The following is a 24,022-nucleotide window of genomic DNA, read 5'->3' as shown; positions in this document are numbered from 1 at the left end:
ACTCATTTTTGTTTGATTGCGTTTACGGGAAAGTTTCGAACGACACTAACATGAGTTAGCACTGGCGTCGTAGGCCTTGAGTGGGACTATTACGCAGCAAAAAGCAGAACGAGATATGTCTTGAAGTTAAAAGAAAACCCCCGGTTCTTTTCTTCTGACTCAGACTGTAACTATTTGAACTTATCTTCATATTTATCTTTACATATTTTAATCTTTGCTTTTATACTTTTCTTCCTCTACATATTCACCTTAACCTTCATCCCTGTGTCAATCTTAATCTAAATCCTATATGCCTTTCGAATGATATATGTTTTTGTATATTACACAGCTGAAATTATTGTATATCAAATCTTAAAATTCTTCAGAAATTTGATTACTTTTATGAAAAAAAAGAACGCTTATTCATATTATGAAGCCTCTTATTACTTAAACAAATAATAGAAGATTATTTTCAGCGTAATTCTTCTTCTATCTCTTCTTCTCTGCCCTGATCGGTTTCATCATCTTTATCGTTTACTCGCTTTCGTCCCGAATTCCAAATAATATCAAAATCCAAATTACATTCCTTTGCTATCTTTTGCACCAAAGCTTTGTCGACCAAGCCAATTGTACTCCAGGCATTATCTTTTACTGCCAATTCTTTCAAAGCGCGCCCAGCTTCGGTCCACTGTTTAGAATAAGCCAAGGCACGAACCAGCATAGCAAGAATGTCCGCTTGACGTATTGGCGGTGTTTCCGGTTTGACTAAAAATAAAGTTACAAAATAGAAATTCTAAAGCAGAATTGACTTTTGAAAAATGCTTCAATAAGTGTTTACTTTATATACTCGCAGATGTGTACAAGAAAAGAAATAATTTAAAGCCTACCAAAGTCGTGGTACTGGCAAATATCAAACACAAAATAATAGTTTGGAAAAAATAATCTGAAGGGCAAGTGCTTCCTCCACTTCATAGACCGCAAATTGATCTCTTCCCACAAATTGAGAGCGCTACAGTTTTTAGCCGCCTCAAAACGGGAGACAGGTTTTTGAAAACAGAAATACTATACGCTCGGATGTTTACTATGTATTACCTGTCACGGGCCGACCTCTTTAGTAAAGCATATTTCTACGAATTTAAATGTTCATATCCGCAGTAGAATTGAAATCAGGACTTTTGTATGTATACAATGCACAAAAATTCTCGGCTACTACGGGTCACAGAAAAATTGTAAAAAAACCAATAAACTTACTTAACATATTTCTACAGCCTGAGATAACGGCTGGATGATCGCCATTCTTCAATGCATTTTGTATATCTAAGATCTTTTTTACGTCCGCTATGGTCTTTTCCAAATTATTCAGAGCATGTTGGGAATGGCCAAGTTTTCGTAAGCAATTGGCCGCATTATGCATTGCTTTTAAAGCCTTCTCATAGTCGTGATATTCTTCAATTTCAATCTGTGCGCAAATTGCATAAAAGTTTGCTAAAGAATCATATGCCTGACCCTTCGAGTAGAATGTTACAATATGCTTATGTATAAGCTGATCCTCTTGCCAATTTAACGCCTGCAAGTAGTTAGCTGCCATTATATATACCTCACGCTGTCGGGACATATTCGCAAAAAATATTATCTTTTCGGTGCTGCCCGACTTAAGTAAACTTTTCATTGCGCGCACTTTATCGCCAGCCTGTGTAAATTTCTTGGTCGCCGTGTGATAGTCGCCTTGTTGTTGAAGTAAATCTCCCAGCTGTGTCAGAATTTCAATTCGCGTTTGCTCATCTAGCTCATTTTTATTTGGGGTGAGCATTTGCGCAAGTTCTTCGGTTATTGGAATGCCTTTTTCCATGCAGATTTGCAACGATCGTTTCAGATATTTCGTCTTTGCCAACAGATATACAGCTTTTTGATGTTGTTCGATGCTCGTAAAAAAGTCTGCACAACGGTTTACCAACTCGGAATCTGAGTCAACAGTTAACTCTGATGCGATTATTTCTAGCACCTCCGGCTGTTCTGATTCAAATGCCATTTCTAATGCCTTATGGAGCATGCCAGCGCGATGATATAGCTCTACTGCACGCTTGAAAGATCCACATTCCTCGAAGTAAGCCGCAGCAATAGCCTTATCGCGACTACGTGAGGAACTAGCAACAGTCCAAAGCTCGTCTTGGAAGTCGTTTTCCTTGCATATACGAATAGCGTTGCTAAATGTTTGAGCACGTGTGTAAAACATGATGGCTTCTTGAAATTTTCCAACATTCTCATAATGACGGGCTAAGTGATAGCAGGCAGCCCGATCGCCTGATTGTCGTGCTATAGCATCCGCTTTAGATATTTTCCCTAAGTAACAAAGTATTTTCACCTAGAATGTACGATTACATTATTATGTGTGAAAGATTTTTTAAATAAATGCCTTACTTGTGAAAACCAATCTTCGGCTTTCTGATATACTGCCAGCGCGGCATCCATGTCACCAGAACTTTCAATATATTGTCCCCACCATTTAAGCATTTTTGGATCGGTAGAATTTTGCATGTAACGCTGTAAATTTGTTTTTGTCATTATTAAGTCTGATTTATCAGTGCTAGCTTGACTGTGGTGAATTTTATAAACTGAGTTTAAGCTTACAAAATAGGGCATTTAAACTTAGTTTAAGCATAGTTAGACTAGCACTAACAAATTCACAGCATTCACAGTTATATTTTGCATTCCTTACCTTCATTGCCAGTGGATTATCCAGAAGCATTTGTGTTATATTCTGCACTGGATTTTGAGACTTTTCAAAATACTCCAAAGCTCCCTTGATATCCCCACTTTCTTTAAGCTGCAGAGCTTTGTAAAAATATGTGTTCTTTAAATGAACACGATCTTCCGTCTCTGCGATTTGTATTGCCTAAATGGACAGAAAAATCTTCAACGGTAAATACATGTTTTCTTTTTTTTTTTGTACTTTCGAAAACAAAATTCGACTTACCTCGTCAATTTTTCCACGTGCCTGTAGCAATTTGTTCAATAAATCATATCTGCCACATTTTTTGTACAGTTCAATTGCTTTGTCATGCATACCCAGTTCTGTAGCGAGCACGGCAAGCTTCGCCTCTTCTTCAAGATCATCGTCCTCCATAGCTTGACGGAGCGCACGTACTGATCGTGCCTTTTCTAAATGGCCCATGCAGACCTTAGCCACATCTAGGCGATTAGTTTGAACACACATTTTTGCTAAATTTGTCCATATTGTTGGAGATTGTATGGAACGTATGCAACGATAGGCCAAATCCATGTTACCCTCTGCAATGTGAAGGCTAAAATTTAAAACCATCTTTCGTATGTTTTCATCACATTTATTGAGATCGACGAAATCTTGAAGAGACCGTTCTTTAACGATATTTGTATCCAAAGTTATCTACGTCCATATATCAAAATGTGTTAAAAATTGTATAAAGAAAAACATACTTTTTAATATTTAATTCTTTACTCACCACATTCGGCACACAAAGATTGATCAATTGCTCCCCTAAGCCCAATGAGCGCTTTTCCAAAACATTCAACTTACATTTATCTGAGAAAAACAAGACCAAAACTTCAGATTCGATACTATTAGTGCCGGTATGATTTCCCCCAGACTTTGATGTCTGCCTTAACTCATGTGGTTGTTGCATTGACTTGACTTCAATAGCAAGCAGGCGTGATTCGTCTGTATCCCAATACACATTCACGGGCATGCTAGAATATATTTAAAGTCATAATTGAATAATAAGTATGTATGTATGTATAAAATATTTGTACCATGGTTTATTGTTGTTATCGTTTGCATTATTTACGAGGCTGTGTTCCATCAAATGATTGCGTTCGAAGTTCCAACAATATAAGATCGGTTTTGGTACAAAACTGCGATTCGCGATCACTGCAGCTAAATGAGTTCCCGCAGTGTTACATTTCACTAAAATTACTTCCCCAAAATCATCAAATAAATCGTAACCGGATTTGCCAGGGAAAATTAACTTAGGGTCATGCCGAGAAACATCATAGGCTTTAATGAAGCCATTCATAGTGAAAACACTCAAATAGGCACCAGTGAGGTCCATGCCAATGATTTTTCCTGTGCAAGCGAATATGGAGAAGAAGACGGAGAAATGGATTAGTTCATTTTTAAACTTGAAAAAGAGCTCCATAACGGTTATTTGGAAAAAAAAATAACTTTTCAGTTACGTTTATTTGTATATTGGTATTTTTTCCAATGAAGTTGTTAGTGATTTGATTTTTATCCGTTGTCTTTTTTTTAATCTATGCAGTAACTACATAAACGTAACACATTAGTTTTGAGTGCAACAAAGCACGTCAGTCTGGTCAACAGCGCTAATTAAAAATCCAAGAGGCACCAGGCGCACCCCTATTTCTTGTTTCCTCTGCCACCCCCAGTGAGTGACTCTTCGAATACTCCATGACTGTAGCAGTTAATGCGAGTGCGTTAACTGTTTACCTAATGTTAGAATATATTTCGGTCTCGTTCACTTCCAGACCAATTCAATTCGCTGAATTGAAGGCGCGTTTGTTAAGGGTGTTGATATCTATATAGCAGGCATAAACCAACAATTTTAAGTTTTTATAAAGATTGTGTTTGAGGGATTATTTAAGCAGTTTGAATAATATTTTTCAACGCCTAATTTGGCCTTAATAGGCAGTCACACGATAGGAATTTTCATTTGGTATCAAACAGTTAGAGCTTCCCAATTCTGACCACACCTGTGTCATTTAATACCGCTTTGCGGTATACAAAATTCAGATATCACTGCATACAGGCAAAATCTTTTACGTGCTCCACCTATTTCCACTTTTTTATGGCTATTACTTCGAAACGAATATTTTAAACATCGGAATATGGCAGTTATGTGACTTCATCATATCTATGTACTATATAAGCTCAATGCTAATATTCTACAAAAACCGTATACCCATACATGACAAGGACAATAATTTTCCTTCAAATAATGTGTCTACGCCTAAAATAATCATAGTACCAAATATCTGTTAGACAATGATATTTACGGATAGTCAAAAAAACTTATAAAGTAGCCTAAAAAATATTCACAGTTATAGTTATAGAAGCGTATCTAAGCCTATTTCTTATCACTAACAGTTTTAAAGTGGATTTTATGCCAAACATTTTTCATATTTCAATATTCACCTTCGTTGTCGTTCGCCAAAATTTTATTGAGCACCACTCCACCAATTGAGTATATCATTACCTCATTAGAAGTTAAACAAAATATATTCTGATTTTGTATGTGCAGGCTCAAACATTCGGCATTGAAGGTTTGTATTAGCTTCACGTTAAGATTTGGATCTTTCTCATTGCTGTCGCCAGTTGCGCTGTCATCTGTATATGCATCCATTCTGTAATCATCTACCCTTTGCACTTTCTCTATGCTATATGCGGATATAACACGGCCATTACTAATTATCAAATTTAGCTGATTCAGCGCCAAGGCAATGATCGCGAATTCTGCTTGTATAAGCGCATGCTTGCCGATGATATGTTCCAGGTAAATTGACTTTGCATTGCGTTGGGCTGCCCATAAGTCGCGTGTGTGAAAAGATAAGAGTGGTTGCTCCTAACAAAATACGATTTGTAAAATTACTAGTACATACATTCGGAAAAATCATTCATACCTTTAGCACATAAACATTCGAGATACAATTGATTAGTATACAAGGCTTCGCCAACTCATTGAATCCCCAAATGCATTGCTTAACGGCGCCACGTACGGTTGAAATATTCGTCAATTGCCACGAATCTTCAGGCATATCGTGTTGGCCTGCACGACGCTTCCAAGTGTAAAGGTTACCTTGATTGGTGCCGGCGCAAAGTGTCTGGTTGTCCGTACTGTAGGCGAGGCAAGTGAAGAATTCGTTTGTTGGCTGCATCAATTTCTGCAATTTACGGCTGTTCAGTGTCGAGGACTTATCACTGCTGTCGTTATTGTAAAAACTTGTGCTTGATGAGTTAATTTCGAGACTGCTCGAGGAAGCCAGTACAGAAACTGCTGCTTTTTGAAATGTATGAAACAATGAGTGGTTTAAAGACGAATATTTTTAGTTAGCTTACCAGTACTAGGCAAGTCCATTTTTAAAAGATAGTTATCACTTTTTTCAATATCCCAAACTCTAACGCTCAGGTCCCCTGAAAAGGTTATAATCAAATTATTTTAATAATATTATATTTCAGTGCAATTCATTTAACTGATAAGTTTATTTAAAAATCCTATTAAAATTAAATCACTTGAGCTAGAAATTTGAAAATCAGCATATATATTGTAGTATTCAGTCTATATAGCAAAATAAATCAAATAATGAATTAGTTCGCTTTGTGTCGCGGGGCCAGTGATATTTTGCAAAACTGAATACATGACCAATTTAACTATTACGAGGTTAGTTATTTATATTTCTGATCACGGTGTGTGACGGTGTGCACAGCGTCGATATTTTCAGGAACAACTGATGTTGGACTACCTTCTCGGAATTCGTTCGTGAGAGAAAACGACAACGGCTACTCACTATACATTCACACATTATTCACTATACCAGTTTTCACTGTCCCAAGGAATGGTGTTTGCTCAAAGTATAATGGTTTTAGTTCATGGATGCATTCTTGTCTTTCCAATCCACGTCGAAAATTTTGAAAAAATAACTGCACGAAAATGTTTATGGTAAAATATGTCCAACTTTCCAGTGGAAACGTCAGTTGGTGCTTGACAACGCTAGAAATACCCAAAGACAAAAATATAAATAACAACCCTCGTATTCAGAATATACATATGTGACTAGCAAGAAAAGAAGTAACTATGTACAAAATTTACCGTTATGCTACCGTTACATATGTATGCAGTGTACGGCTTATATGTGCATACATACTTTATAAGGCATATGTTAGGTTGGCAACTAAGTAATTCCGAATTTCACTCATAGATAGCTTCAGTTGACTTTTTAGGTTTGCAGACGTAGTACAAATGTAAAACACATTTTGTTATTTGATAGTTGGCAATTCAGCTGTCAATCAGTAAAAAAGTTTTTTGATCGGTTGCGTAGTTTTCTTATGGCATTCGTTGAAAAATGGAAAATCAAAAGGAACATTTTCGTCATATTTTGCTTTTTTATTTCCGCAAAGGGAATACCGCATCGCAAGCTCATAAAAAGTTATGTGCTGTTTATGATGACGTAGCCTTAGAAGAACGGCAGTGTCAAAATTGGTTTGCCAAATTTCGTTCTGCTGGTTTTTCACTTCACGATGAAAAACGCTCTGCCGTCCAGTTGAAGTTGATGACGCCCTAATCAAAGCAATACGCGATTCGGTTCGTCACGTGAGATTGCAGAGAAGCTTCATGTATCACATACACGCATTGAGAATCACTTAAAAGAACTTGTTCGAAAACTCGATACATGGGTTCCTCATGAACTGAAAGAAACGCATTTAACGCAACGTTTATGCAGCTGCGATTCGCTAAAGAAACGTAATGAAAATGATCCATTTTTAAAACGACCGATAACTGGCAATGAAAAATTTGTTGTTTACAACGATATGAAGCAGAAAAGATCGTGGAGCAGGCCAGGTGAACCAACTCAAACAACATCAAAAGCTGATTTTCATCAAAAGAAGGTTTTGTTATCAGTTTAGTGAGATTACAAAGAAATTGTCTACTTTGAACTCTTACCACTCAACCGAACGATCAATTCTGATGTCTACATTGAACAACTAACGAAATTAAACAATGCAGTTGAAGAAAAGCGGCCCGAATTGACGAATCAAAAAGGTATTATATTCCAGGAAGTGTCTACTTTGAACTCTTACCACTCAACCGAACGATCAATTCTGATGTCTACATGGAACAACTAACGAAATTAAACAATGCAGTTGAAGAAAAGCGGCCCGAATTGACAAATCAAAAAGGTATTATATTCCATCATGACAATGCAAGGCCACATACATTTTTGGTCACGCATTCGCAAAAACAACTAAGAATAAGACTAAGAGCTTTTTGGTATTGATCGTTACTGATTTTTTATTTTAATAACTATTTTATTTGATTTCGCACTTACCTGTTATAATCGCCAAACTATTGCCAGCCCACGAAATAGATCCTTCCTTGCCAGATAAATTACCACTTAACTTAACCCGATCCAACTCGGTGAGTATACCAGTCGATTCCACCAAATACAAAGCGATAGTCATATCCTTCATTAAGCAAATAACCGCATCTCTAAAGATAATGAATTAATACGAGAAAAACTCTGCAAAACATAGAGACTCACTTCTTTGGATGCCACAGCATTTGCATGATGGGCACAGTATTATTCTTCAGCACCTCCGTGCAGGTGCCACCCTGATTGATATAGTACATTACACCATTTTGTGTGCCCACATAAAAGCAGTGATTATCTTTCACACCCGCATGGGTCAAACTTCTTGCCGCTGTTCGTGGCCGCCAATTGGTGAGCGTATCCAGTGCCGCGTCATCGCCTGCCACAGCCGCCTTTGCCAAGTTTGCCATTTCCTCACGCACCTCACTCTCGATGGTGCGTCGAAATGTTATATGCAGCAACACATCACGTAGATCATGAGAAAACATAGTTAAAAACTGATACTGACCATCGCAACGCCAACCAGTAAGGAGACCCTTTGCATCGGCGGTTACCATGCGACCACCCTGTTCGCTAAAGTCCAGCAAAACAATCGGTGCCTTATGTGGACCGTGAACGCTAGCGAATTCACGATGACCGGCAAACCAAACATGTATATCGCCATTCTCCCAACCTGTCGCTAATAAGACCTTTTCCGGATGCCAAGCAAGCGCAGTGACCTGTGAAGTAGGATGCACTGGATAGGTAACATCCCGTTGTGGCTCACCCTGTTCAAAACATATCAAAATAAATATTACAATTTTAAGCCATTGCCGCGGGGACATACTTACCGAATCTGTGAAAATTGTTATTGATCCACCGCGTTCCTGACTGTAGGAAGCAACAGCGAATAATGGTTCGCTGATGTGCCAATTTCCAATGGTGCTAACTGCATCGGAATCAAGGAATTCAACTTTTGTGTCGAAGTATAGCGTCATTGCTAATACTTATTTGCAATTAAAATTTATTCCGCTGAATGCCAATTGGAAACTAATGGAATGAATTTTGTAGGACCAAACAAATTTGGTTGCCATGGCGTTTCTGTATATCATTTTATTTCACTTATTCGAATGCACAAATAAAATCTGGTTGCTTACAGTGCAGATATGTATATAAAATTATTTAAATCTATCCATAATACAATAACTTGGAATTAAATTAAAATAAAATTTAAAATTAAAAGTAAACTTTAATGAAGGCTAAAAGCGAAACATTAAGAGTAAAAAAGTACATAGACATAAAATATTCCAGAGAAGCCTTGGTATTGGGCTAATTCAAGAGTTTCAATTTTGCATTCAAAATTATTAAAATTCTTATTGCTTTCATGAGTTAGATGCTAATATATGATATGAATTTTATTCACAAGAAAAAAACTTTAAATATGTAGTTGAAATTCATATAGGAATTATTAGGTGATTGGAATTGGTTTCTTATCTGAATATTTTAGTCATATGAAAGAGACTTTAGAGTGTATTTTTAACGACTAATTTATGTGGTTCCACAAGCTTTTATATTTCAAACCAATTGAAATATTTTGATATCATGTGCAATTTGCGTGACGATGATCTAGATGAATTGTAAAATTTTTCATATCTATCATAATCTAACCATATCAGCAAAAGGTATTCAAAAATAATTCACATATTGTATTATATCAAACCCCGATTTCATGGCAAGTGTGACAAAAATATTTTTGATTTACTTATTGTATCGAAGCACAACGGAATGTACAGTGCGCTTCAAAATAAAGTGTTGCTAATAAAACTAACAAAATTAATCATCAAATTTGGTTTTTAAGCAACTTTTTTACTAAATAAAAACAAAATGATTTCGAGTGATGGAAATCTTTATTTTGACCTTTTCGTCAATTGTTTGTCTGTTTGTATACTGCAACGGTCTAATTCAGAAGTGTCAAATATTTTTAGCACACGACGCCACTTTCAAAAATTATAAAGCCTTCGATAGGCGGATTAATTTTGCGCCACCTTGTACATATTAGTGAATGGCATATGTTTTCTAAAAATGAATACTAATATATTTTGCAAATTATTACCAAAACTTCGTCCAGTTCGCATCGTTACCAATGATGGCTTGGCGTCTTCCAGTATAACTTTGGCTTAATTATTGGTCATACTCCAACGGAAATTGTGGAGGCTTAAATGGCAAAATGAGCTGCTTTGCTGTTGGAGCTAGTTCTACCTTCAGAAATATTTCCTTTGAACATTTAACGCCCTTTCTTGTTTTTACGAAATGCAGAATACAGAGGTGGGACCGAATCGCTAGTGTCTTATGTCACACTGCTGCAATTGGTGATCGTAATCAAAGACTGTTTTCCCGCAAGGAACACTTTTGTTGGTGTTGTCCGTGTCGTTAGCACCGTTGCTTGCAATAGCTTTAATTTTTAGTCTACAGCCAACAACAACATTGAGAAAAATGAAAACACAAGGTTAGTTGTGCGAGTACGAGCAATTCAGTGCCCCTCTCCTTTCATCGTTTCCCTCTCTGCCATAAGTTACGAGTTGCTTCAACAAAATTTGCCCTGTGTAAACGCGGTGGTAGCAATTTATTCTGCTATTTGTGTTATTTCTCATTCTTCTTGCATTCCTGTTTGTGTTTTCACAATTCTGCACCACTTTGACGCCACTTAAAAAATGTTTGCCTCTGATGGGCGCAATCTTGTATTATACTGTATAAATCTTGGAATAAGCCTATTGGTTTCTCTGTGAGCTTTTGCTTCATTAGTGAACAAATATTTTCGTTTAAATTTGCATCTGGACTTTGAGAAAGCCAATTAAGCATTTCCAGTTTCCATGATTTCCCTCCTTGTGTTCTTACCCAATCCAATTCAGTAATTAATTTGCGTTCTTCAAAACATCTCAGTCTCTTTGGTAGAAATTGATCCAATTTTAAGGATTAAGACTAAGCGTAAAAGTAATCCTCTCGATGAGAAGCACTCGTACACATGGGCCTTCGCAGGATGTTTTACTGTGCGTACCTCTTTTTTTTTTGAACCAAACTCTCTTGTAAGAGTTAATAATTAGAAAAGTCAATTCATCTGTGAAGATAGCATTGCTCTAATTTGGCTCAAAATTCTCTTTACATCGGTTTCCACGTGTTTTTTGCCCAAAGCAATTTTGAGAATCTACTTTATGTGGGATGTGTGATTCTATTTATAAGCATGAATAGGGTAGTAGTAGTTTACACTTCAATTACTCTTCGTAATAATTTTCTCTTAGTTTGCTTCAGTCTAACCATTAGAGTATTATCAACCAGTTTGACCTTATCCACCTTGTCCGCTTTGTCATCATACTCAACATTTCCGAAATTTTGAAATTGATTAATCCACTTCTTCATAAACGTGACTGATGTTTTTGTGTATCCTGTGATTTTTTAGGATTTTTTTCGGCCCTTTGAATGTTTTACTAAAATTGCCTCTTCAAAACGATTTTTAAAAATACCTCTTAAATTTAATTATAGATATTCTCACGGCACTTCTTACTCAACGCACAAATCACAATCAAAATGTTACGTAACAAACAATAATTTACCGTTAACCATAAAGTTATTTTATAGACAGGAAAAAATATGAACAACGATTTATTTTGGAGCTCACTGTAGCGTAGCATAGCTTCGCCGTCCAAAACTTTCATCGCGTTTGTATAACAACTTGTTTTTCTTCTTTTTGTTAACGCTTGCATTCTCGTAACCGGAAATCAAAATCACAATACTATATTTTTTTATGAATTTTGTCTATTTTAAGTTTCTTCTAAGATGAGGCTAATTACAATGCATCACTAATTTTGGTTGTATTTGCGTCAGTACTTCTTCCTTTTTTAAAACTGGTGCCACATCCATTGACAATTCTAAAAAATATATATTTCTATTCTTAAAATAATCTCTTACCGGTTTTTTTGCTGGAATACCTGTTTTTTTGATGGGAATTTACATGAGTTAAGGGGGAACGCCACTGTGGTAAGTCAAAAAATAGTCGATTTTTGTTTTGTAAGTAGGAATCATTATTCGATGATCGGACAAAAGTCAATTTATTATATGCGTATTAAACTATGTTGATGTAAATTTTTATTAAAAAATATTGAAAATTGACAAATTTATGTAAATAAACGTAACGAGTTAAAAAAAAATGGCGTCATCTGGTGGCAGCGATACAATAATGAATAATCATCTGAAATCAAAAATCCACAAATTTTATTAATCTACACAATAGTGGCTATCGTTGTACGTTTTTTGACAAAATGGACATGATTTGAATTTCGATGTGTGTTTTTCACAATTTTTTTGATTTTCAACAGGCCCCAAAAAATAGTTATTTTAAAAATTTTGAAAATCGGCTACGTACAACGATAGCTAATGCGATAACAAAACTTTTGAAAAAATAGGAAATTAAAATCGGTTCATTAGTCTTCGAGAAATCGTTGCCACCGTATCAAAAAAAGTCGTTTCGAGAAAAACGCGTTTGAAATAAAGCATCGTATCGTAAGCGCTACGGGGCCGAACCGACGGGCGCTCACTTAAGTGCACATAGAATCGAGAATAAAGTGAATTTCGCTTTAAAATTTTTACCACATTTTCTTGAGTAGTTATACTAACAATTTCTGCAAAAAAAATTCTTTTTTTGAATTTTCACAGTGGTGTTCCCCCGTAAAAACGTACCAAAAAAGTTTTTGGCCCAAAATCTAATTTTTTATTCCAAATTATTATATAATTCTCTTCCGACTCGATACTGAAATTACCGTTTTCCTGGAAAAACTAAACAAAGCAAATAATAGGTGAAATCCATATATGAATATGTATATACCTATGTATAATTGGTGCTTACACTCTTTTTATGCATTTGGTCGAGCGTTTTAAACCAACTCGGAGCTTGCAGATAGTTTTTTATGAGGAGATTTTCATGGCAGAAATACACTCTGATGTTTGCCTTGGTCTGCCGAGGAGGGACCGCCATTAGAAAAAAACTTGTTCTACTAATCGGTGTTCTGTGCAAATAGTCACGTACCAACCCACACAGAAAAAGAAATGCCGTTAGAACGTTTATAAACATAGATAGAGATGTCTTTCAGGCATTATGCGCCAACAAATCTTGAAGCAACTGTCTACAAATTAAGACTGAGAATTTCCCCGCAAAGGCATCTCCCATAAGGAGGTGACGGGTACGACGACCCCGCCGACCCTAGTCAAGATGTCCCCCGTTTCAGCGACTTTGTAAGAGTTAGCTAGAAAGTTAGGAGACAAAATCCAGCACATGTCTGTTCCCATATTGGGCGGTGTGCTGGTCAGTGTCTGTTCACCATGTTAGGTGCGACTGTATGTAAAAAGCATGACCGGTATGCAACGGGGCGCACTGGGAGTCCCTGGATAGGTCGTTATGGCTTTCCACCTGCGACCTCAAAGGGGTGATGTGAGTTCGCTCTGCCGATGTGTTAGCTTCGTTGTATATCAGTAACCAGCCGCCTTGGACCCTGGTCAGGAAGTGTTCATTGGGCGAAAGAGTAGTAGCTTTCGTTGCTCCGGGCGAGCGCCGGTCCGTCCGTGTTTTCCGGGATCGGTAAAGCGTAGGTCAGGCCTCAGGGAACTGGGGTAGGAGCATTGCCTCCGAGGGTACACCCGCTCTTGACTATTTCGGCCCGCCCCCCTGCACACGATGCGCTGGTTAAATAAAAAAGAATGGAAAAAATTATGGAAAAGAAACAAAAAGAAGAAAAACAGCAGAAGGCCATTACTGATGGAGATATAGAGCAGAGCCCTTTCGTAAGGAAACCTCGATTGCTTCGCTCGCCACCAAAAAAAGGGAAGTTGCCCCTTACGAGTGGAACATTGCCGATTATAGGGAAATCAAAGACGGTCAATGAAGGAGCTGAAATGACGCCTCAAGATGTAAGAGTAACGTCAGAAGAGGTTAAAAATACTGCAAATGCGCCCAATGCGCCGTCGCATACCCCTGTAACTGCAAAGGATGCAAACACAGAACGGGAAACCACTGCATCTCCGCGACAAGAGTTTATTCTTAAAATGCGAGCTGAAGAAGAGGAAGCCGTAGAGAAATGTTTGAGAGTGCTTAGGAAGATGAAACCAGTTATACTGAAGAGTAGAAATACTTCCACGGAAATAAAGACCGGAGTCTCAGAGCTTGACGAACTATTTGACGTCATGAAAAACTGCAGAAGAGGTTGGATTCGAGCTGAGAAAGCCGGTAAAAGTCGTCTCTTGCCGGAAACATCCACTAAAGAAGTCGGAGGTGACACCCCCGCAACTGCCCGAAGAACAGGTGTTGCCCAGGAGAGTACTCCTTTAACCGCAAAACGGAATGCACCAAGTCCTGCCGCACCCGACTCTTCGAAGAAACTAAGAGTTCGAGAGCCTGAGAAATGGCAGGTGGTAAGCCGGCAAAAATCTAGGCCCAATACCGTGCCAAAAGGAAGTGATGAAGCGCAAAACGATGGCGCAAGGATGGCTAAAGCCAAACAAAAGAAGAGTGAACGAATATCAAAACCAAAATCGGGGGCTGTGTTGGTAAAGCCGGTAGAGGGCCACAGTTATGCTGAAATCCTCAAAAACATCCGTAAAAATACCATACCAGACGAAACCACAACGGTGAAAGGCATAAGAAGAACCAAAACTGGCGCTCTTCTACTTGAATTCGAAAAGGGGAAAACAGTTAACGCTGATTTTTTGAAACAACTAGAGGAAACCGTAAAAGCGGTCGGTTCCATTACAACTCTCAGACCAACTTCAACTGTAGAGATCAGAGACTTGGATGCCGTCACGGAGAAGAAGGAAGTTGATGACGCTGTGAGAAAAATGCTTGCTGGCACTAATGAAAATGTCGATGTTAGGATCACAAAACCTAATCAGCGACAACAAGTACGGGCTTATGTTACTCTCGCTATTGAAAGCGCAGAAAAGCTGCTTAAGCAAACTAATATCAAAATCGAATGGGTTAGTGCAAGGATGAGAGCTAGCACATCTCTGAAGCGCTGCTACCGGTGCTTCGGTGTCGGACACCTTCAATCAAACTGTAAAGGACCAGACAGAAGCGGAAAAGGTATATGCATCCGATGTGGAGAAGCTGGGCACAAAATGAAAGAGTGCACCAAAGAGCCTAAATGCTGCCTATGCACTGATGCCAATCGCAGCGAGACAAAACATATGCCAGGCTCGGGCAAATGCCCGATGACAAAAGAACATGCCAAGACAAGATAAAATATGATTATACTTCAAGCAAATATGCACAGGAGTAAAAACGCAGACCTGCTAATGGAGCAGATGGTCTTAGAAAAAGGAGTTCAAGCAATATTGATAAGCGAACAATACGCTCAATCCGAGAAAGCTTGGATCGAAGACGAGTCGGGAACTGCCGCCATCTGGCTGTCTAGGGGCACAAATTTCGTAACAATCGCGAAAGGATCAGGCGATGGTTTCGTCTACGTTCAAAACAGCCAATTCACAATGATAAGCTGTTACCTTACACCGAACGACAATATAGATGAATTCACCCGGAAACTGGAAAGTATTGAAGACAAAGCCCTTAGTTTAGAGGGACGACTAATAATAGCGGGAGACTTCAACTCAAAAGCAACCGAATGGGGCTTGGCGACAACGAACTCAAGAGGTAGACGAGTGCTGGACATGGCAGCCAGACTAGGTTTAGTGGTACTCAACACAGGAACGACTACGTACCGAAAGCCAGGTTGTGACGGCACAACACCCGACATAACCCTAGCATCGGAAAGCATAGTCACCTTTACTAAAGACTGGAGAGTCCTGGAAGATTACAATGGGAGTGACCATCAATACATCACGTTTTGCATTGAAATGGAAAACCAAAGAGTACGTTAAAATCGAAATAAAAGTACACGCAAATGGAACATTAACAAGCTAAACCCAGCGACGCTCCTTGCAACTATTGACGAAAATAAAACGACGATCTGTACGAATAGTACAGCAAAAACACTAGTCAAGACAACAATGCAATGCATTAAGATAGGTTGCAACGCATCTATGCCTAAAATAGATAAGATCAAAAAAAGAAATGCTGTATACTGGTGGACACATGAAATCGCAGAACTTAGAGATATGTGCATCCATAAGCGTAGAAAGTAAACTAGAGCCAGAAGATTGGGCCCGGCGATAACAGAATCCGAAGAATATAAAAAGAGCAGAGAAGAATTGAGGAAAGCTATAAACCAAAGCAAAAAAGACAAATGGGAAGAGCTACGAAACGATCTTAATAATAACCCATGGGGGTTGGGCTACAAAATCGTTATGAAAAAGCTAGGGGCCAAATCCCCTGCTGCTGATATGGAAACCGAAATGGTAAGCAAAATAGTCGACACACTCTTCCCAACACACTGTGCTGAGAGGGAAGAACTCGAGTATGAAACAACGGAACCTGTCCCATTCACAGAAGAAGAACTTATGGATGCTGCAAAAGCAATGAAATGCAATAAAGCACCAGGACCTGACGGCATAGTTGCAGAAATATTGAATCTATTGTCAATCGAACGCCCTTTTTTGCTGCTAAACATGTACAACGCATGCCTAAAAGAAGGAATTTTTCCAGAAATATGGAAAAAACAAAAACTAGTACTAATCAGTAAGGGAAAGGGAGACCCAATATTAGCGTCTGCTTATAGACCGTTATGTATGCTGGATAGCGCAGGAAAACTCTTTGAGAAACTGATAAAGCATAGGCTTAGCGAAGCCGTAGAGAACAGCGGCGGCCTCTCCGACAGGCAGCATGGTTTCAGAAGTGGCAGATCTACCTTAGGAGCCATCCAAGATGTAATAACTAGCGTAGAATATGCCCAGGCAGGTAATCGATACTCCAAACGTTTAGTATTACTAGCCACACTGGATATCAGAAATGCTTTCAACAGTTTAAGTTGGGACGACGTAATTGAGGCCTTAAAGGTAAAATTCAAGACCCCGAGTAATCTATTGAAGATTATTCGCAGCTATCTAAGCAATCGCGTGCTCTTATACGAAACGCGAGAAGGGTGTAAGACCAAACAAATAACAGCAGGTGCGGCCCAAGGATCAATACTCGGACCTGAACTTTGGAATATAAGCTACGATGAAATCCTTCGAATAGAGATGCCCGAGGATGTGCATTTGGTGGGATACGCAGATGACATTGCAGCTGTAATAATCGCCCGGAGCACTGACGAAGCCAAAAGGAAGTTAAATCAGGTGATGATCCGAGTTCAGACATGGCTAGAAGACCATGGATTAAAGCTGGCCACAGAGAAAACAGAGCTAATCCTTCTAACGAACAGACGTATCCCATTAGAAGTAGACATACAAGTACTCGATGCCACTTTACCGACAAAAAGAGTGGTCAAGTACCTAGGAGTGCAATTAGACACAAGGCTAACCTACTGGGAGCATATAAACCATGCTGCCACAAGAGCTGCCAAAGTAAGTGGCATGTTAAGTAAGCTCATGGCAAACCTTGGAGGTCCAACGCAGAACAAGCGAAAACTTTTAATGGACACGACGAACTCGATTCTCTTATACGGATGCGAAATATGGGCAGATTCGCTAAGGGTGCAATGCCGGCGAAAAACTTTGCAATCTGTGCAACGCACCTGCGCTCTCAGAGTGGCTTCGTCATATAGAACAGTATCTGAAGCAGCGGTGTTAGTTATCAGCGGAACCATCCCTATAGATATTCTAGCACAAAAGCGCAAACGGAGATGGGAGGCAAAAAACACAGGAACCCCAGTATTACGTTTCTCCGATATTAGAGTCCAAACGCTCACACTTTGGCAAGCAAGATGGAACTCTGAACGGTATGGTAGATAGACAGCGAGACTAATACCCGATCTAAAAAAGTGGGTAGAAAGAAAGCACGGTGATGTTAACTATTACCTCACACAGTTTTTGTCCAGACATGGGTCCTTTCGCAAGTATTTGTGGCGAATGGGTAAAGTGAGCCAACCAAACTGCATATATGGAGATACTGAGTATGATGATGCGGAGCACACCTTCTTTAAATGCGAGAGGTGGAACGTAGAGAGAACAGGTCTGCAACGAGCTATTGGTGTATTTACACCTGAAGAAATTATCGACAAAATGATGATAGACGAAGAAAAATGGAATGCCGTCTCAAATTTTGTAGAGGATATTATCCGAAAAAAGAAGCGCGAAATGGAAAGTCATGCTGAAGAGCATTGAGCATAGGTTTCTCAAAACAGGCGACCCTGGACGCAGGGTGAGTAAGTAAGTGTCCTTCTTAGGACGCCGTCTTGGCCCTCTACCTCGAAGCAATGCGGAAGCAGTCCCGGGGTGGAGGGAAAACTCCAAGAGAAGAGGGGGAATATTTTTAGTGGAATCACCACACACGTAGTAGCGACGGTTACTATATGGTGCGAAGGCATTTTTAACCCAACCTCACCGCCAAAAAAAAAAAAAAAACAAAAGACTGAGAATTTAGATCTTAATTTTTTTCGCCTCTAACGCTTAAACTGTAAACATACTCACATTTTATTTGAATATAATTTCAACTTATGAACAGCTATACAAATATATATAGCAAATACAATTTCTGTAATAGAATGTTAAATCCTTAGAAATAATTTATATTAAAAAAATCGTTAATAATAAATATGATAAATTAAAAAAAGCATAGAAACGAGCTGTTAATATATTTCATTAAAAAAATTAGTTTTGCTCAACAAATGTTTGCATTAAAATGTTAATCAGGTGAACTGTTTTCCATGGTATTTTTAAGAATACAAGAAAATATATGTACATATTTATTTACAATATTTGAATTAAATATGAATTAACTGTGTCTTCACCTATTATAAAAATACTGTTATATTAGTTTTAATGTAAGGATGATACATAAAATTGTATTCTGCGATGCATTCTGTACATCGTGGTATTTATGTACCTACAGTTAGCGTCGAAATAAAATGTACTCCACATATTGACAAGTTTTGACTATTTATTTATTTATTTTTCAATTTCAATTATCTTTTTATAAGTTACTTTTACTATAGTTTATGCTACAACAAAAACCATATAACGTAAAGTTTCAAACTTTGTCGGCGAATTATCATCAAAATTTAAAACATGCTGGCGAAAATTCAAATTTCAGCTGACAATTTCGTTTATTAGTTATATGGAGGAAAACACCCAACACCGTCAGTAGGAAAAGTTGTCAAAAGTCAGCGTAAATTTTGGAGCTTCTTGAAACTTGCACTTTGCCATAACAAAATTCAATGGACTATAAAACTACATACTCGAAATTTATATATAGCACCATCAACAAAAAATTATCAAAAATTATCGCGAATTTTAAGCTACTCTAAATTTTGGCTTCTAAAGCTTCTGAATGAAAAGTTGTTAAATTCTTTAAAAGAAATTTAAAAGTTTGCAACTGTAAGTTATTTGGTTTTTGTTGTAATATACTTTAACTATAACTATATTTTATAAAAAAAAATTTAATTAAAAAATAATTAAATAAAAAATAAATAAACAGTCAATGTAAAGGCTGTAAAAAATCTGAGTTTGAAATTTTGATGAAGCCCATGAAATTTTAGTATATCTAGCGTAGTTTAAGTTTAAAGTGACTCAAGATAATTTGATAATTTTTTTTGTTTTTGAAGTTATTATTCATTTCCTTCCACATAACAAATGCTCGATAAATTTTTTTATAACACACACATACGACTGAGTTGTACGTCATCAAAAATCAATAAGAGGCCACTTCACACAGTACTACTATATCAAAAATGGGCTGCTAAACTGCATACACATCCAATTTTGATTGGAATACCAATTAAAAACAGTTCTGACTAAAAGTTCTCAATTCTAATGTTTTTCAATTTTGTACAAAGTTTGAAACTATGTGTGTATAGGTATTACAAAAAAAAATTATTAAAATAAATAAATAAAATTTTTTGTGATAGCTTATTCCGAGAACACGATATTCCCTTTTTCAGTAAAAGTACTCTCTTACTCCTCGCTTCGGAAAATCACTCTTCAGGTTCTACTGGGTATAGTGACAAATATGCATATATATATTTATGAATGTGTACATATTCACATATGCATATACGAGGTGTGTTCAAAAAATAAGACGAATTTTCAAATTTCGCGGGCTACGTACATTCGCCTTTCGACTATTATTTTTTTTTATGTTGGTACACTCGTCTCGAAGATATGTTCACGGCTTTCGCAATATAGCATTTTTAGTTGGTTTATGAGAGGCATACATAAGATAAGCATATTTGGATCTTGTTTTTGGTCAAAATACAGCAATTTTAGAACGAACTTCGCTGTCACCCACTTCAATCCCAAAATTTCCGAAAAGATTGCATGGCATGAGCCAACCGATATGCCGACATCCTTAGCAACTTCTCTAATCGTGATTCTCTCTACGATTCTCCATAACAGTTTTCTTCACTTTCTCAACATTTCCATCGGTTGTTCATCGTTATCATCGGTACGTCCAGAATGAGCGTCGTCATTCACATCTTTTCAACCTACTTTGAAATGCGTGTCCCACTTGTATGCATTTTTTTGACTCAGAGTACTCTCACCGTATGCCTCTGTCAACATTTCAAGTGTTTTTGAGCATTTAATTCCCTTTTTTTACACAAAATTTGATGCAACTTCTTTGCTCCATTTTTTTCGATGGCAGAAAATCGCCAAACAAGCAAAACACTTGTCTTATTTATGCCTCTCACAAACAAACTAACATCAAAAAAAAAAAAAAATAATCGAAAAACGAATGTGCGTAGCCCGCGAAATTTTAAAATTCGCCATATTTTTTTAACACACCTCGTATATGTCATTTGAATGTTTACTCGTACGCCGCCAATTTTTTCTAGGAATACTTTATTGTTTAACAAATATGAATTAAAATTGAAAATGCACACTCACTCAGCTATTCAAGTCGGAATACATACATATGTATGTACATATGTCGATATATCTTCATGTATATATGCGGAACTAAATACGAAATAACCCAGCAAAACCTGCGTGACCGAAACTCTAACACAATTACACTTTTTTATATGTTACAAACACATATGCACGCAGGTTTTGCTGGGGCGTCACCGAAACTCTAACACAATCGACTTTTTTTTGATTCTCCGTCACCTTTGGAAAATGTGTAAGCAGTAAGCAAACTTCATTCATATATTTTTTCTCATTTTTGCATCAATAGAAAAAAAAAAACAAAAAAAACGGCAAGTGGCTGTCAAAGCAATAAGTCAAAAAGATATATTTTCTCTCTTTTTGATATCAAAGTAGGCCGAGAATCAAATTGTCAACCTTTGGCAAATGTGTAAGCAGTAAGCAAACTTCATTCAAATATTTTTCCTCATTTTTGCATCAGTTAAAGTAAACAAACGCCGTAGCCGAATGGGTTGGTGCGTGACTACTATTCAGAATTCACAGAGAGAACGTCAGTTCGAATCTCGGTGAAAGCAAAATTAATAAAAACATTTTTCTAATAGCGGTCGCCCATCAGCAGGCAATGGCAAAACACCGAGTCTATTTCTGCCATGAAAAAATTCTCCTCATAAACATATCATAAAACAAAATAAAATAAATGTATAAAAAAATTTTTTTTTTGTAATTCGAACCAAGGATTTTGGATCGGAAGCCCACATTGCTAGCCGCTAGGCTATCGCGCTGTGCTGCCGGCGCTGGCCTAAAAGTTATTTTGTTCGTCGCTACGTTTATATGAAACTGGCACTGGCAAACGAATCCATATGTATGAAAGGGATAGAAAATCACACGTACACAAAGTTTTTGGCACGATTTTCCCAACGCTTTTAATAACGTGATTGTAAAGGGGCGTGGTTAGTGACAGTTTAACGGCCACGCGTGGCGGTTACGTGAAGGGTAACGTGACCGCCACTCTTCTTGCTGGGAACCCAGCAAAACCTGCGTGCCCGAAACTCTAACACAATTACACTTTTTTATTTGTTACAAACACATATGCACGCAGGTTTTGCTGGGGCGTCACCGAAACTCTAACACAATCGACTTTTTTTTGATTCTCCGTCACCTTTGGAAAATGTGTAAGCAGTAAGCAAACTTCATTCAAATATTTTTTCTCATTTTTGCATCAATAGAAAAAAAAACAAAAAAAAACGGCAAGTGGCTGTCAAAACAATAAGTCAAAAAGATGTCTTTTCTCTCTTTTTGATATCAAAGTAGGCCGAGAATCAAATTGTCAACCTTTGGCAAATGTGTAAGCAGCAAGCAAACTTCATTCATATATTTTTGCTCATTTTTGCATCAGTCAAAGCAAACAAACGCCGTAGCCGAATGGGTTGGTGCGTGACTACTATTCAGAATTCACAGAGAAAACGTCAGTTCGAATCTCGGTGAAAGCAAAAATAATAAAAACATTTTTCTAATAGCGGTCGCCCATCAGCAGGCAATGGCAAAACACCGAGTGTATTTCTGCCATGAAAAAAATCTCCTCATAAACATATCATAAAACAAAATAAAATAAATGTATAAAAAAAAATTTTTTTTTGTGATTCGAACCAAGGTTTTCGGATCGGAAGCCCACATTGCTAGCCGCTGGGCTATCGCGCTGTGCTGCCGGCGCTGGCCTAAAAGTTATTTTGTTCGTCGCTACGTTTATATGAAACTGGCACTGGCAAACGAATCCATATGTATGAAAGGGATAAAAAATCACACGTACACAAAATTTTTGGCACGATTTTCCCAACGCTTTTAACAACGTGATTGTAAAGGGGCGTGGTTAGTGACAGTTTAAGGACCACGCGTGGCGGTTACGTAAAGGGTAACCTGACCGCCACTCTTCTTGCTGGGAATGCATAAATTTATATGCAAAATCGCAGTTATTCGCATTTCTCCCCTCGAAAAGCGCTCTTTTAATTAATTCATACTCGCAAGTGTTTGGAAACCGGCGCTCATATATATGTAAGTACACCTACATACTTGCCTGCACACATACACGCATACCTACTCGTGTGCAAAAATAAATATGGACAACTGTCATAGATTCATGGAAGTGTATTTAAAAATTATTTTTATTGAAAAATTAAAAAGCAAAAACAAAAATCAAAAGAGGTACCCATAAATGTTATCTTTTAAAGCCATAACTGGAAGTACACAATAGGCATATGTATGTAAGTACTATTCATGTCTAAATATCTAGGTAAAACCTAAATGCATACATACATACATATGTATATATGTCTACTGTGTACTGGGCATGTAGTTGTTTCAATTTAAAAAGGAACCTATTTTAAAAGCTCAAACATACCTAGCCACTCACCGCTACTGACTTTACAAACCTCTTTTCTTTATGCGTTTGACGGTATTTTACATCATTCGAAGAAGAATATACCATTTATCACTTTATTTGATATCAAACAACACAAATAGAAGCTAAACTAATATAACAAAAATTGCATGAATTTTTTTTTATCACCCAGTAAAGCTTATGCCAGCAATCGACGAAATAATAAGTACTTACGTACACCCAATATGTATTGTACATACACTTATACATATATAAAATTAACGCTTATACCCTTTATTGAGTATTTGACCGAGCTCCTCCTCATATTTTTGGGACCTACAGTATTAGTTCGCCCCCGCACAGCAGATGTTTAAGAGTAGCTTTTCACGGCAGAAATAGACTTGGAGGTTTGTCATTGTCTGTCGAGGAGCGACCGGCATTAGAAAAAAAAATTTCTATTAATTGGTGTTTCGTGGCCGTCGATTCGAACCTGTCCGCCTCCGAGTGGTAGTCACGCTGCTACGACGGTCGCTACATACATATGCATTAAATACGGCATGCCTGACTTTCGTAGCCGAATTTAAGGTTAACAAAAAATAT

At 37.6% G+C, this 24,022-nt stretch overlaps 1 protein-coding gene across 2 annotated transcripts; it reads right to left on the bottom strand.

Moving 5' to 3' along the window:
- Positions 1 to 147: 147 nt before the first annotated feature.
- LOC128858272 (intraflagellar transport protein 140 homolog) lies at positions 148 to 9,221 on the bottom strand. Of its 2 annotated transcripts, XM_054094419.1 has the most exons (13): positions 8,946 to 9,221; positions 8,287 to 8,882; positions 8,074 to 8,234; positions 6,086 to 6,160; positions 5,650 to 6,023; positions 5,165 to 5,591; positions 3,766 to 4,078; positions 3,459 to 3,702; positions 2,954 to 3,382; positions 2,696 to 2,872; positions 2,398 to 2,520; positions 1,231 to 2,341; positions 148 to 744 (listed from the first exon to the last, which is right to left on the bottom strand). In XM_054094419.1, the coding sequence occupies exons 1-13, from the start codon at positions 9,090 to 9,092 to the stop codon at positions 452 to 454; spliced, it is 4,470 nt and encodes a 1,489-aa protein (XP_053950394.1). In that variant the 5' UTR covers positions 9,093 to 9,221; the 3' UTR covers positions 148 to 451. The 2 variants fall into 2 exon arrangements, with proteins under 2 accessions (XP_053950394.1, XP_053950392.1); XM_054094417.1 differs by having other exon boundaries at positions 8,287 to 9,221.
- Positions 9,222 to 24,022: the final 14,801 nt, after the last annotated feature.

The sequence above is a fragment of the Anastrepha ludens genome, chromosome 3, assembly GCF_028408465.1.
Source record: "Anastrepha ludens isolate Willacy chromosome 3, idAnaLude1.1, whole genome shotgun sequence".
Taxonomy (NCBI): domain Eukaryota; kingdom Metazoa; phylum Arthropoda; class Insecta; order Diptera; family Tephritidae; genus Anastrepha; species Anastrepha ludens.
The sequence above is the reverse complement of the archived record's forward strand: the minus strand, read 5'-3'. Positions and strand labels throughout refer to the sequence as shown.

Bases quoted from the DNA above. Each gene is read 5' to 3' on its own strand.
- LOC128858272 (XM_054094417.1), bottom strand. From the start codon at position 9,092: ATGACGCTATACTTCGACACAAAAGTTGAATTCCTTGATTCCGATGCA. The intron at 2,873-2,953 runs GTAAGTCGAATT...CTGTCCATTTAG, and splicing joins CACGTGGAAAAATTGACGAG to GCAATACAAATCGCAGAGAC. The intron at 2,521-2,695 runs GTAAGGAATGCA...ACAAATTTACAG, and splicing joins ATAATCCACTGGCAATGAAG to CGTTACATGCAAAATTCTAC.